Below are 13,059 nucleotides of genomic sequence, written 5' to 3'. Positions count from 1 at the left end.
GGGGAACCAGAGCCCTTTGACGAGGCCCTAGGAGGATACAACCAAGTGGGAGCAAGCTATGAATGATCGGATGTCTAGGCTTAAAAAATGTGTTTCTCTTTCATCTACTGAGGTTGAGTATGTGGCAATACCTGAAGCTGGAATGAGATGATATGAACGACAGACTTATCTAGAAGAATTAGGCAAGAAGCAATGCGAGAAAATTCTTCATGTAACGACCCTAAACTTTTACTTATTTAATCTAAGGTCATTACTATACTTTATACGCGGAATTTACTTTAAATGGGCTCTTATCACAACTGCGACATAATTTTGTCTTTTATTACCTTATGAATAACGAATACAAGGAAAAAAAAGGAAAAACAACTTTGAAATAAATGTTCTATACTAACCTATGATTTATTAACACGATTACAATTCAACCTATACTAATGATGCAAACGGGAATTCAATCTATACTAACCTATACTATGAATGCAAATGAAATTCAACCAATACTAATCTATATTACGAATGGAAATCAACTATCCTATGCATGTGCCATGGTTCTGGGATGTGCGATGCTGCCGTCGGTCTCACATGGGTGCCTTGCCTTTATTTGAAAATGTGGTAGCGCGAGGCTTGAGTATTTCTAGAATACTCAGTAAGTGACCCCCTATCAGGGTTATGCAACAATCACATGCAAATGAGATGATGGGACCTATCTTTCAATCTATCTTCTTACAGTGCTGTCCTAACGGGTAATTTGGATGTGTACCATATACTCTACACACAACCCATACATGTGAGTATGGGCTCACCAGTCAGTTCGCACACCGCTGGGCCACTTTCCTTGTCAGGCGAGCATACTCTGGGAGCTCCTTAGGCCGGACACCCGTTAGAACTAGTAACCGTCACGACAATGCTATGCAAAACATAACGAACGTACCCCTGTCATTGGGTGTACGTGTCCGTACCCTCGTGATGGAATAGAGGTATCTCCCCAATGCATGAGCACACATAATGCATGAGGTCTCAAATATTTCTACTTTTATCATTAATGAATATAACCCCGCTATCATCTTTCATGCTTAACATGTCATTTCTCATTTTTCAGTCTACGTATCATACATAATCCTAACGGGGTTACATTTCATGCAATTTATCGTGATTTCATGTCATACATTACATGTAGTTTACATTCAAATTATAGTACCAGTCATGCTGGAATCATCCAGACACATCATAAACGTCATAAGCATAGCACATCACATCATACTAAACAACATACATTCACATTTCACAAGCATACTTAATTGAGTATAACAGTCTAGCATACAATTTAATGACATGTGTGAATCCACGGGGACGTGCCAACATACAACATACAACGCATAACCTACGACGGGTGAGCCACTTACTTGGTAGGCCTTAGCCGAAGTACTCCCTAAAATATAAATGTAAGCTCCTAGCTCCTAGTGTACGTCCTATGCTTCTGTTGGTGGTTGGTTCCTATTGGATCATTCAACACCTTCGTTAGTATTTCACCAACATAATTAATTTCCAACTTGGATTTGTGAAATACAGCCTTAAAATGATATATTTTACCTTAAACGGGGTTGAACTCAAGTCTGGGAGGGTCAGAACTGTGCCGAACAGGTCAGAAATAGGGTTCCCGAGCTGAATAAGCCATTGGAGCCAACTAAGCTGCCGGAGCCGAGGGGAGTTTTGCGCCAGAATATGCCACGTGGCGCTACCAGGAGCGGCCGCATGTGCTAGCTGAAGTCGGGTCGAGCGCGGGTTTTTGGGTTGCAGTCGCGGGTTTGGGCTGACCGCGAGTGGTGCACTGGGCCTAGACTGAAAGGAAACGATTGCAGGTGGGCTGGGCTGTGAGTGTCGGGTATTGGATTGGGCTTGTGAGTCTCGGGTCGGTTGGGTTTTTGGTCTCAGGTCGCGACTGATGGGTTAGGTCGTAATTGGGCTGAGGCGACTGGGCCGCGGGGGTGTCGTCGATCGAGGTTTGGTCTAAAATGGGTTGGACTCAGTTTGGGTTGCGGGGTTCGGCCCTTGGGTCGGACTTCGTCTTCTTCGCCTGATTATTCGAAATTTTCCAGCGATCTCTCTCTCCTCGGTAACGTGGTTTCGACGTCCTTTTTCCTCCGTTTCTGAGTCTCCTCCTTCCCTTAATCTCATTTATAGTGTTTGTTTGGTTCGTAAGGGCCTAACACTCTCGGATTTGAGAGGGTTTGAAAATCCGACGTTCTGTCTCCTTTACCCGACGGTGTACAATATGTAAGCAACGTCGAAATCTATCCCCGGTGTGTGTAAAGATCATTGGGATTGTTTTTGTGGTGTAGAACGGAGGTTTCGAAATCGATTTCGTATGGTTTGGCTTCACTGGAGCGTTGTTGGTTTCTTCCTCACTCTCACGATTTTTCGTTTTCTTCCTTGCAGTGGGTTTGGCTGAGGGTTGGGGTCTGTTGTTGTGGTGACCCCCGAAGTTGGGCGAGGCTCGTGGGTCGCGTGAGAACGAAAACTCCGGCGTTTGTCGGAGTTTTTGGTTTCGTCGATGACCACGAAAATTTCTTTTTGTTTTTTTATCTGACCCATTAACTACATGTAGATAGTCAGAGTGCCATACCGTTGGTAAGGAACCCGGTCTATCATTCAAAGACAAAACACAGAAGGCGATAACATTTCAGTCCTAGGGTAGTGGAAGATGGTGATGTATTTGGAGGAGATAGAGGGTGCAAAGAATCCAGCAAACATGTTGACAAGATGTGCTGATGTTTCAACGTTCTGTAAAAGCTTAGTTGGTACGATGCATTGATAACCAAATTCTTGGTTTACTAATCAGTCTCGAGATTGTTGGGATATGGAGTATGATGACTATTTATAGTAAAATATACGATAGAGATATATATTTAGGAGATATTTGGTAAATATTTGGTAGAGATATGGTATATATTCGGTAAATATTTGGTAGAGACGTATTTGATAGATTTTATTTGGTCGGGGATAAATCTATTAAAACTATATTTAGTAAATAGAAATCATATATATATATATATATACCTTATTAGAAATAGGTACATCTTTCAAAAAGTATTCTCTTCCTTCCCTATATTCTTTGTTGTTGTATATCTGAATTCATCAATAAAATCTTTAGCCAATATTTCTTGTGAATGCGAGTGCGTGTGCTATTGGTGCTGTTGATCGATACTAACAATAACAAGATCATCTCATCATAAGGATCCTTCCAAATAGATAACAAGGGAGATGATTTTGATTTCAGCATTCAAGACCCCAACAAATGGAAAGTTTCCATTGGGGCGCGTGGAAGTAGATTGCCTCATTTGGACGATTTATAGCTGAAAGGAATACGATTCAAAGATTAGATCAGAGAAGAAGGAAAGCAGTAGCATTTTTTCTAAAAAAAAACCTAATTTTTAAAATTATTTTTATTTATTTATGTTGTCACTCACTAGACCAAGTGAAGTCTGAGAACAAAAGTCATATAGTTACTGAAGAATTCGGGCCATCATTCAAATACAAAACACATTAGAAGAGAAAATTATTTCACTCACATGTTAGTGGAATATGGTGATATGCGTTCTGAGAGGGTATATCCAATTGATATGTTGACAAAATGAGTTGACTTTGAGAAATTGAAATTCTACAAAATCTTGGTTGGTCTCTTCTAACTTTTATGGATGTTCTAGTACGGTGAAGATTTGACGATAAGAAGAATCTTTGAAGAATAAATTTTAGATTAGGGATCCATTTTCAAATAAGAGAATTGTTAAGATGTGGAGTAAGATATTTACTTATGGGTTAAGTTTACTTATGTGATGTCCCACATTGGTTGAGGAGGAGAACAAACCACCATTTATATGGGTGTGGAAACCCGAAAGGGAGAGCCCAAAGAAGACAATATCTACTCGCGGTGGATTTACTAGGAAGTATAACAATCCTAGTAGATTCAAAGATAAAATCTTAATCTTATCTATTATCCCATTTAGATAAAATCTATCTTGAAATCTATTTATCTTATCCTAAACCACGTGGAGTTTTCAATCACGATATTACCATGTATATTTCTTCTGTGTTTTGTTCTTCATGTTATGTATATTTTTCATCTAAATCGAGCGTGTGAGTTGTGCAATCCTAACACAACTCATCTTACATAAACACCCATCAAGGTTGCTACGCATACTCCAAGTTTCTAAATGCTTAAAATTTTATATAATTCCGTTGAAGAGTCGATGACATGACACTGAACGTCGTTATCCTAATAGAGAAGCATCCTTATCCTGTCTTTTCCTATGGGAAATCAACAATAGGTGTGGAGATAGAAAGGTTCACAAGATGAAAATACTTGTTCACCTTTTAGCTTAACAAAGTACTTATTAATGCTTCTCTTTCTTCTCTCCTTAATTTGGAAACAAAAGGGAAAGAAAGAAACAGTGTGACACTTAAATCATCAACTAACTTATTCTTTCCTTATTCCTTTTTGCTTTCTTGTTTTTACTCCTTTTTAAAACTCTTCCGAAATGCTATTTAAGGTGTTATACACAACTCATCACAACTCATTACCACTCATTATATATACGTCGAATATTTTGTAGTCTAGTCTTATACAAACTCATTATATACGATATGTCCATTCTTATATCTCCACATAAACAATTTGAATCGAATCATTTGTAAACGCTATATAGTGGACTTTATACTAATATGTTTAAGTTTTTCATATAATAAATAATATTAAACAATCAAAATTATTATTAATTAATTATAAAACTAGTTAGGAGATTTTGTGGCATATATGTTAATATATTATTTCAAATATGTGATAGATTTTCCTTTTAAGTCTTTATCAATAAGAATCTAAGGTTGAGCCAACGAATAATGTCAAGAGGCTCTGATATAAAATTAATCCAAGAGAAAGTATGGAACAAATTATTTTGATGATCAAGATCAAGAGTAGAGAAAACTCGTTTCTAAACTCGTGATTTGAATCATTCTACAAGAGGTTTGATCAATACTACTTGAATGACTCTAGCATGCAAATTCTAAACACAAGAATTTGTAAAGAAAATCTTAGCTCACTACAAAGCTAAAAAAAAATAGAAATTCTATTCTTTTTAAAGAAGCCTTTGTATAGGCTTCACAACCTTAACCTATTAACATAAGTGATATATAACTTTCAAATTAAATTGGCTAGTAGATCAGAAATACCTATCACCTCCATATTAAAATGACTAGTTAATGGTGGAATATGATAACCTATGCGGGTTACAATATAACCTTAACTTCTATATTAAAAACCAGCTCAAATATGACAAACAAATATTTAAATTATAATTAAATAGCGCAAGGAATGAAATGTGCTTATTAGTCCTCTTTTGACTAATTTCATAAATTTAGGTGAGTTCATTAAATGCAACTTAAAGTGCATTTAATGCATCTCTTTCTTGAAACTCAATTTTACACAACATATAAGGAAGGTCTCCAACATCTTCTAGACTTTCCTTTGATGAGCTCACCATAGCTTGAATATAAGTGTACAAGTTTTGTTGTAGCTTCTTGACTCTCGTCCTTATAATTGGATCTTGAAGTACGAAAATTCTTTTGTCGTAGTTCATATCAAGCTCCCTTAAACATATTTACTGGCATCAGAATCATATGAAAGAAAAGAAGATCAAGTAGATGAAGTTTTATACCATTGAAAATATATCAACGAGACTTGTCAAATACAATTTCAACTTCTTTCTCTTATTAGAATGCTTTATTTTAATTACTAAAATTAAATGGATCTCCAATGCTTCCACGTAGAGAATGACTAATAGCTCATTTTCCTACACAAATATGGTAGTTTTTAAAATATAGTATCAAGTTAAAAATGCATAATATTCCATAGATTTTAGATTCATAGCATATTAAAAATAGATTAAAATATATTTTTTTTTTCTATAATTGAACTTACTCTTATAAAACAAATTAGACTTTTTTTTTAAGATTTTTTCTATAAATTTTGAATATATATATATATATATATATATATACATACATGAAAATTGTTACTATTATTTGACTAATTTTGATATAAATTAACTTGGTAAATGAAGCTAAAATTTTAATTTTATGTATGGTAAATTAATAAATTTTGTAGAGGTGAATCTTTTTAAACAATAAATGAAAAATAGGAATATTGTTAAATGACCATTTAAAACCTATTTATACTTTTTCAAGTATAGTAATAAATAAAAACTTATTATATACACATTTTAAATTTTTTATTATTTCATTTTTAGTGGTTTTATTAACATAGCATTACTTTTAGTTATTATTTAAATAAAATTATTTAAATAATGGAAAGTGAAAGTTACAAAGAACTTTTTGAGATTCTGTGTATGTGCTGTGTAAAAATAAAACTAATAATAATATAATATACAAATAAAGTAACAAAATAAACTTTTAACTTTACTGTTATTGGTAATTAATGGAAAGCGACATGTTTTGACTTCATAAACACGACATAACGGTCCATATATTTCAAACATCTCACCTTTTAATATTATAATTATATAATTTATTCTATTTTCATAACTCCAATTCATTTCCACACCATAATTTATTGGTAATATTAATACCTTTATATTTTATATTTTTTATTTTTTATTTACTAAAAAAATTGGAGCTTTGGATACTTTTTAAACAAGTTACCATAATTAATTTAGCCAAAAAGAATTAAAAAAAAAAAAAAAAAAAGACAGAAAAATCTGATGTGTTTTTTTTGATTAAAAATCGACTATTTTGTCGAATAAATATGGATATAATTATCTAACGACAAGACAAAAAGACCCACAACAGAGACTCTAACAAAAACAACAAAAACGAAAACAGAGTCATAATCTTATTCCCACGCCTTCAACATGTAGTCGAATCATAATCAATCACTCATCCATTCGAATAATGCATCGAATCGACTCCCCTTTCAGCATGTAATCGAATGCCTTGTTGATCTCAGAAAACGGCACTGTATGTGTGATGAACTTCTCCAATTCCAGCTCCTAAACACATAAACAACAATAATAATAATCAGGGACATTCTTTAATGGGGTTTTGAAAGTATTCCTTTATACCTGGTTCATGTACTTCTCGACCACTCCGGGAATGTCGGATCGGGGCTTGTAGTTGCCGAAGAAGGTACCCTTTAGAGTCCTCTCGTTCAGGAGCTTCATGGGATGAGTTTTGAATGCGTCGTCTCTGCTTGGTACTCCCACTAGTACTGCAACACCCCACCCCTGTTTCAAAACAGAGCAACCAATTTTATGTGATGTTCTTTGAAACTTAATGACAAATGGTAAATGGGGTTTTGTTTAATTACGTCGTGAACGCATTCGAAGGCTGAGATCATCGCATGAATGCTTCCGGTGCATTCCACACTCCGGTCGACACCTCCGTCTGTCATCTCTGCTATCACCTCTTGAACTGGCCTCTTGTAATCCCTTGGATTCAAAAACTCATTGCATCCGAATTTCCTCGCTGTAAAAACGTTTATATATCATGTCATACATCAAAATCCCCTTTAAGACCTCATTATGTTGCTTGATTGTACCTTCTTCGAATCGAGCTGGGTTCAGATCAACACCAATGATCCTGGATGCTCCGGCAATTCTTGCTCCTTCAGCAGCCTAGAACACAAAAACGTTTAGGACTTGGTATCACAACCTGTGAATTCAGAGGTTGAATGACTTACAGCGAGGCCGACAGCTCCAAGTCCAAAGATAGCAACAGATGAACCCTTTTTAGGCTTTGCAACATTCAAAGTAGCACCAAGACCTGTGGAAATGCCGCAGCTAAGAACACAGACTTTGTCGAGAGGGGCAGCTGGGTTGATCTTGGCTAAACAGCCAACGTGAATAACGGTGTATTCACTGAAAGTGGAGGTTCCAACGAAGTGATAAATGGGCTGTCCATTAATGGAGAATCTGGTCTTCCCATCATTGAGCATAACTCCACGATCAGTGTTGATACGAAGAAGATCACACAGGTTGCTCTCTTCCGACTGGCAATGGCGACAATCCCCACATTCACCAGTGAAAATAGGAAGAACATGGTCTCCTGGTTTCAGATTTGTGACTCCTTCTCCAACACTCTCAACAATACTGTCCAAACAACATCAAAAAACAGAGCAAACCCCAAAAATCAAAACCCCATGAAATCAAAAGCAAAGAATCAGAAGAACAAAACCAGTACTTACCCTCCAGCTTCATGTCCAAAGATGCGAGGGAACAACGGGGTTTGGCCCTAAAAAAACACAGAGAGGAAAACAAAATGAAAACTCCGACACCCATTTCATAAAATAAAGCTGAGATTACAAGTTTACCTTAGCTTCCCAGAAATAAACATCGGTGTGGCAGAGAGATGTGAAGAGGATCCTCAATCGGACTTCATTGGCCTGCGGTGGTGCCACTTCCACTTCCTCGATCACCAGTGGCTTTCCGGCCTCCCATGCAACAGCAGCTACACAAACACAAACATCAGAGGCTCATCCAAACAACAAAAGAAACAGGATTAGTTGATTGATTGATTGATTGATAGCGTACCCTTGCATTTGATGACTTGACCGACAGTGGATGACATGGTTGGATTTTGGTTGAAGAAAAGAATGTTTGATGGAATGAAGGTAAATGGATTTGTGTGTTTGGTGGGTTGAATTGAGGAACAGAGTGAGCATTTATAGCAATACGCAGGATTGTGTGTACCTGAAAAAGCATTTGAATTTGATTAATTTTTATAAATATTTTTGTTCTTGGGAAATAACCATGGTTTTGAGTGATCAAATACCATTTCCATTTATACCATGTCCTGGTTTTCTAGGTGCGCCTTGGGTTCTTTGTTGCGACACCTGGCGTTCTAAACCTTCTCCCTTTCCCCTCAAATTCAAACTCATACCCAATGTGAAACTTTGTTCCTTCTATTGCTCATACCCGAATTATACCTTTATCATAACTTAACTATGTCAATAGAATCTTCAATGATCTACAAAAACAAAGTAATAGCTAAGATCAGTGCTAACAGATAGATATGGTTGTTTAAGAATAAGAGCGTTGAGGATTTGTTAAAGGGTATTATCTCCATTGGTATGAAAGTATGATGGGAATAAGAAAAAGATGATTATCTCCATTGGTACGAAAGTATGACGGGAATAAGAAAAAGATGGGCCCATAAGGCAAGAGGAGCTGTATTTGGAATGGAGAAAGAAAAGGGAGATATTATTGTATTGGCCGCTGTGAAATTAAATGTAACACAAATTGACTATTGGAGTAAAACAATAAGTAACAAATAAGCTAAATCAATAGAGATCTTTTGACACTCAAATACGCAATATACCCAATTTATTTTTAAAATTAACTATTTAGAGGTGAAATTTCTTATATTTATATCTTTCAAAATATTAAAATATAAATTACTCCATTCTTCTTTTATTTAAATTCTAGAAATAAAAATTTTAAAAATAGAAATATTTTAGAGATTGAGAAATTAAACAAGGAAATTATAAGAGTTCATGACGTGGGAGCATAAAAATGAGAAATAATAGTAGTTGGTCATACAAGCTTTTTAAAATAGTCGGTGTATTAATGAAATTTTAGCCTTGAAAGTTATTAGATATTGATTTCTGGGTTATGTTCGTAGGACGTTATCTTTATTAAATATATTTAAGTAATTCAATATCATATATAAAGTTCATTTAGGACTTATATTATGTCAGGTAATATTTTATCACTTTAGATTTACATATCTAGTCACAGTATGACGTGTCATATATATATATATATATATATATATATATATTTACCATTTTTTAAAATTCAAATTATTTTAATAATATAGTATTAAAAATTTCGTCTATATACAACAATATTTTTACAAAAACTTCGTTAAAAATGAGATTTGAACCAACATCTCAAACTAGAATCTTAATCTAGTACTTTAGACAAACTTGACCATCTCCACATTAATACACTTAAACTTAGACCAACTAACATCCCTCTCTCGAGCGTTATATATAAAGCTTCTTAAGGCTAGTATATTACCTCCATGATATCAAACGGTCTCATCTTTATATCCTTGTGCTATAACTTTGTTTCTGTTGGGATCGCTATCCCTCAACAACGCAGACACTCGATCAAGATAAACACAAATAATAGGAGAGTGAAATATTTGCTAAAAGGTTTTATTGATGACTTTCCGTTATATACCGGAGTAGAGAATGAAGAAAGTACATCTGGTAAGAACAGCATAATGGGGTATATATAAGGTTTTCGCGTACTAAATATAGGTTTAACCGCCTACCCGATATAAGAATCCACCAAATATATCTCTATCAAATCTTTATAGAATATCTGTGTGTATATATATTTCTACCAGATCTTTACGAAATATCTACCATATATATGTTTACCAGATTATGAATAGTCATCAGACTCCATATCCCAACAATTTACCACTTGTACATTGATACAGAATTTCATTCTCAATTTGCACCATACCAATTGAGGCTTTGCACAACCTCAATATTCCAACATCAACACATTTTGTCAACATGTTTACTGAATTCTTTGTACCCTCTATCTTCTCAAAACACATCACCATCTTCGACTAACCTCCAAGTGCAATGGTATTTACTGGATTCTTTGCACCCTCTATCTTCTCGAAACACATCACCATCTTTCACTAACCTCCAAGTGAAATGGTCATCACCATCTTCCACTAACCTCCAAATGAAATGGTATCGCCTTCTGTACTTTGTCTTTGAATGATAGATCGGATTCTTCACCAACTACATGACATTCTAACTATCTTCCTAAAGAACTTCACCCTTATTAAAACTCTTAGTTACATAACCAATTGTCATGCATAGAGTTGATTAAGGACTTATATCATCTCATGCAATACCTTATAAGTTCAAAATTACCCTTATTGAAAAGTTTTTAAGTGTATTAATTAAATTTTGGGATTTCTTGAAAGTTAGAAGAAAACAATAATGTTGAGAGTGAGATTTCGACCCACGCCCTTTCGGACCAAAACCTTAATTTGGTGCGTTAGACCAACTCTGCCATCTCAAGTTAGACCAAGCTAGCTCCCTCTCTTTTAAGTATCATATTTAAAAGCTTTCTGAGGCCAATATGCTACCTCCTAGATATCAAATGGTCTAATCTCTCATGTCTTGGTGCTATACCTTTGTTGCTCTCAATTATGTAACCAATTGGCCTGCACAGAGTTGAGTTTTTAAGTGTATTAATTAAATTTTGGGATTTCTAGAAGTTTTTAAGTGTATTAGATATGAACCCACGTCCTTTCAAAGGAGAACCTTAATCTAGCGCTTTAAACCAACTCGACCATCTAAACTTAGACCAACTTAGCTCCCTCTCTTGAGTATCATATGTAAAGCTTGATAAGACCAATATGCTACCACCAAGATATATCATCTCATGCAATACCTTATCGGTTTAAAATTAATTAAATTTGAAATTTCTAGAAAGTTAAAAGAAAACGATAATGTTAAGAATGAGATTTGAACCCACACCATTTCGGACCAAAACTTTTGTCTAGTGCCTTAGACCAACTCAGCCCCTCTCTTGAGTATCAAATGTAAAGTTTTCTAAGACTAATATGGTACCTCCAAGATATCAAACGGACTCATCTCTCATGTCCTATGCTATAACTTGGTTTCAATAATATATCTTTTTGGGTAATATCATCCCATGCAATACCTTATCGGTTCAGAATTACGCCTATTAAAAAGTTTTTAAGAAAACAATAATGTTGAGAGTGGGATTTGAACCCACACCCTTTCGAACCAAAACCTTAATCTGGCGCCTTAGACCAACTCAGCCATCTCAACTTCAGCAATGTAGCTGCCTCTCTAGGACATCTATGTAAAGCTTTCTAAGGCCAATATGGTACCTCCAAAATATCAAATATATCATCTCATGCAATATCTTATCGGTTTAGAAAGTCAAAAGAAAACAATAATGTTGAGAGTGGGATTTGAACCCACGCCCTTTCAAACCAGAACCTTAATCTAGTGCCTTAGACCAACTCGACCATCTCAACTTCGACAAGGTAGCTGCCTCTCTAGGGCATCTACGTAAAGCTTTCTAAGGCCAATATGGTACCTTCAAGATATCAACTATATCATCTCATGCAATATCTTATCGGTTTAGAAAGTCAAAAGAAAACAATAATGTTGAGAGTGGGATTTGAACCCACACCCTTTCGGACCAAAACCTTAATCTAGCGCCTTAGACCAACTCGGCCATCTCAACTTCAACAAGGCAACTCCCTCTCTAGGGCATCTACGTAAAGATTTCTAAGGCCAATATGGTACCTTCAAGATATCAACTATATCATCTCATGCAATACCTTATCGGATTAGAAAGTTAAAAGAAAACAATAATATTGAGAGTGGGATTTGAACCACACCATTTCGGACCAGAACTTTTGTCTAGTGCCTTAGACCTGATGATGTTCTAAAAGTGCCTAAGATCCAAATTGCTTCGGCATGTGTTATATAGAATATGTTTTTGTTTACAAACTATGAGTTTTAGGACATAAAACCCAACAAACTCCCACTTGGACTAAAACTCTAGTGGGGTTTTATAACGTTGAGTAGAGAGAAATACAATGAACTAAGGCATCACATACTCATGCCTTTTCTCCCACTTGCCCTAGATTACATAACTCGTAGTCCTAGACTCACTAGGTGCCCTTCAAACACTTTAGCCGTGAGGGGCTTTGTAAATGGATCAGCAATGTTGTGTTCTGAAGCTATCTGTGTGACGATCACATCTCCTCGTTGCACAATCTCCCTTATGAGATGATATTTGCGCTCAATATGTTTTCCTTGCTTATGGCTTCTTGGTTCTTTTGAATTTGCAACTGCTCCACTGTTATCACAATAAAGAGTGACGGGAATATGCATATTTGGAATGACTTCCAAATCAGTTAAGAACTTCCTAAGCCATACAGATTCTTTCACTGCTTCACAAGCAGCAACATACTCAG

At 35.5% G+C, this 13,059-nt stretch overlaps 1 protein-coding gene and 3 non-coding genes across 4 annotated transcripts; all 4 read right to left on the bottom strand.

Moving 5' to 3' along the window:
- Nucleotides 1–6,753: 6,753 nt before the first annotated feature.
- LOC111785515 (alcohol dehydrogenase 1) lies at nt 6,754–8,756 on the bottom strand. Its single transcript, XM_023665911.2, has 8 exons — nt 8,595–8,756; nt 8,375–8,511; nt 8,249–8,295; nt 7,745–8,153; nt 7,604–7,679; nt 7,373–7,530; nt 7,128–7,289; nt 6,754–7,055 (listed from the first exon to the last, which is right to left on the bottom strand). The coding sequence occupies exons 1-8, from the start codon at nt 8,629–8,631 to the stop codon at nt 6,939–6,941; spliced, it is 1,143 nt and encodes a 380-aa protein (XP_023521679.1). The 5' UTR covers nt 8,632–8,756; the 3' UTR covers nt 6,754–6,938.
- Nucleotides 8,757–11,815: 3,059 nt separating this feature from the next.
- On the bottom strand, nt 11,816–11,896 carry TRNAL-AAG (transfer RNA leucine (anticodon AAG)). The gene has a single exon. It is a non-coding gene; the product is annotated as a tRNA-Leu (tRNA).
- Nucleotides 11,897–12,027: 131 nt separating this feature from the next.
- Nucleotides 12,028–12,108, bottom strand: TRNAL-AAG (transfer RNA leucine (anticodon AAG)). Its single transcript has one exon. It is a non-coding gene; the product is annotated as a tRNA-Leu (tRNA).
- Nucleotides 12,109–12,239: 131 nt separating this feature from the next.
- On the bottom strand, nt 12,240–12,320 carry TRNAL-AAG (transfer RNA leucine (anticodon AAG)). The gene has a single exon. It is a non-coding gene; the product is annotated as a tRNA-Leu (tRNA).
- Between the last annotated feature and the right edge of the window lie 739 nt (nt 12,321–13,059).

Source organism: Cucurbita pepo, chromosome 2 (genome assembly GCF_057944985.1).
Source record: "Cucurbita pepo subsp. pepo isolate OVF chromosome 2, ASM5794498v1, whole genome shotgun sequence".
In the NCBI taxonomy this organism is placed as follows: domain Eukaryota; kingdom Viridiplantae; phylum Streptophyta; class Magnoliopsida; order Cucurbitales; family Cucurbitaceae; genus Cucurbita; species Cucurbita pepo.
This window is presented reverse-complemented; position numbering and strand designations above follow the sequence as displayed.

Excerpts from the sequence above, each read along its gene's own strand:
- LOC111785515 (XM_023665911.2), bottom strand. The coding sequence starts at position 8,631 with ATGTCATCCACTGTCGGTCAAGTCATCAAATGCAAGG. Across the intron at positions 8,154-8,248 it reads TTTGGACATGAAGCTGGAGG|TATTGTTGAGAGTGTTGGAG; the intron begins GTAAGTACTGGT and ends TTGTTTGGACAG. Across the intron at positions 7,056-7,127 it reads TCGAGAAGTACATGAACCAG|GAGCTGGAATTGGAGAAGTT; the intron begins GTATAAAGGAAT and ends TTATGTGTTTAG.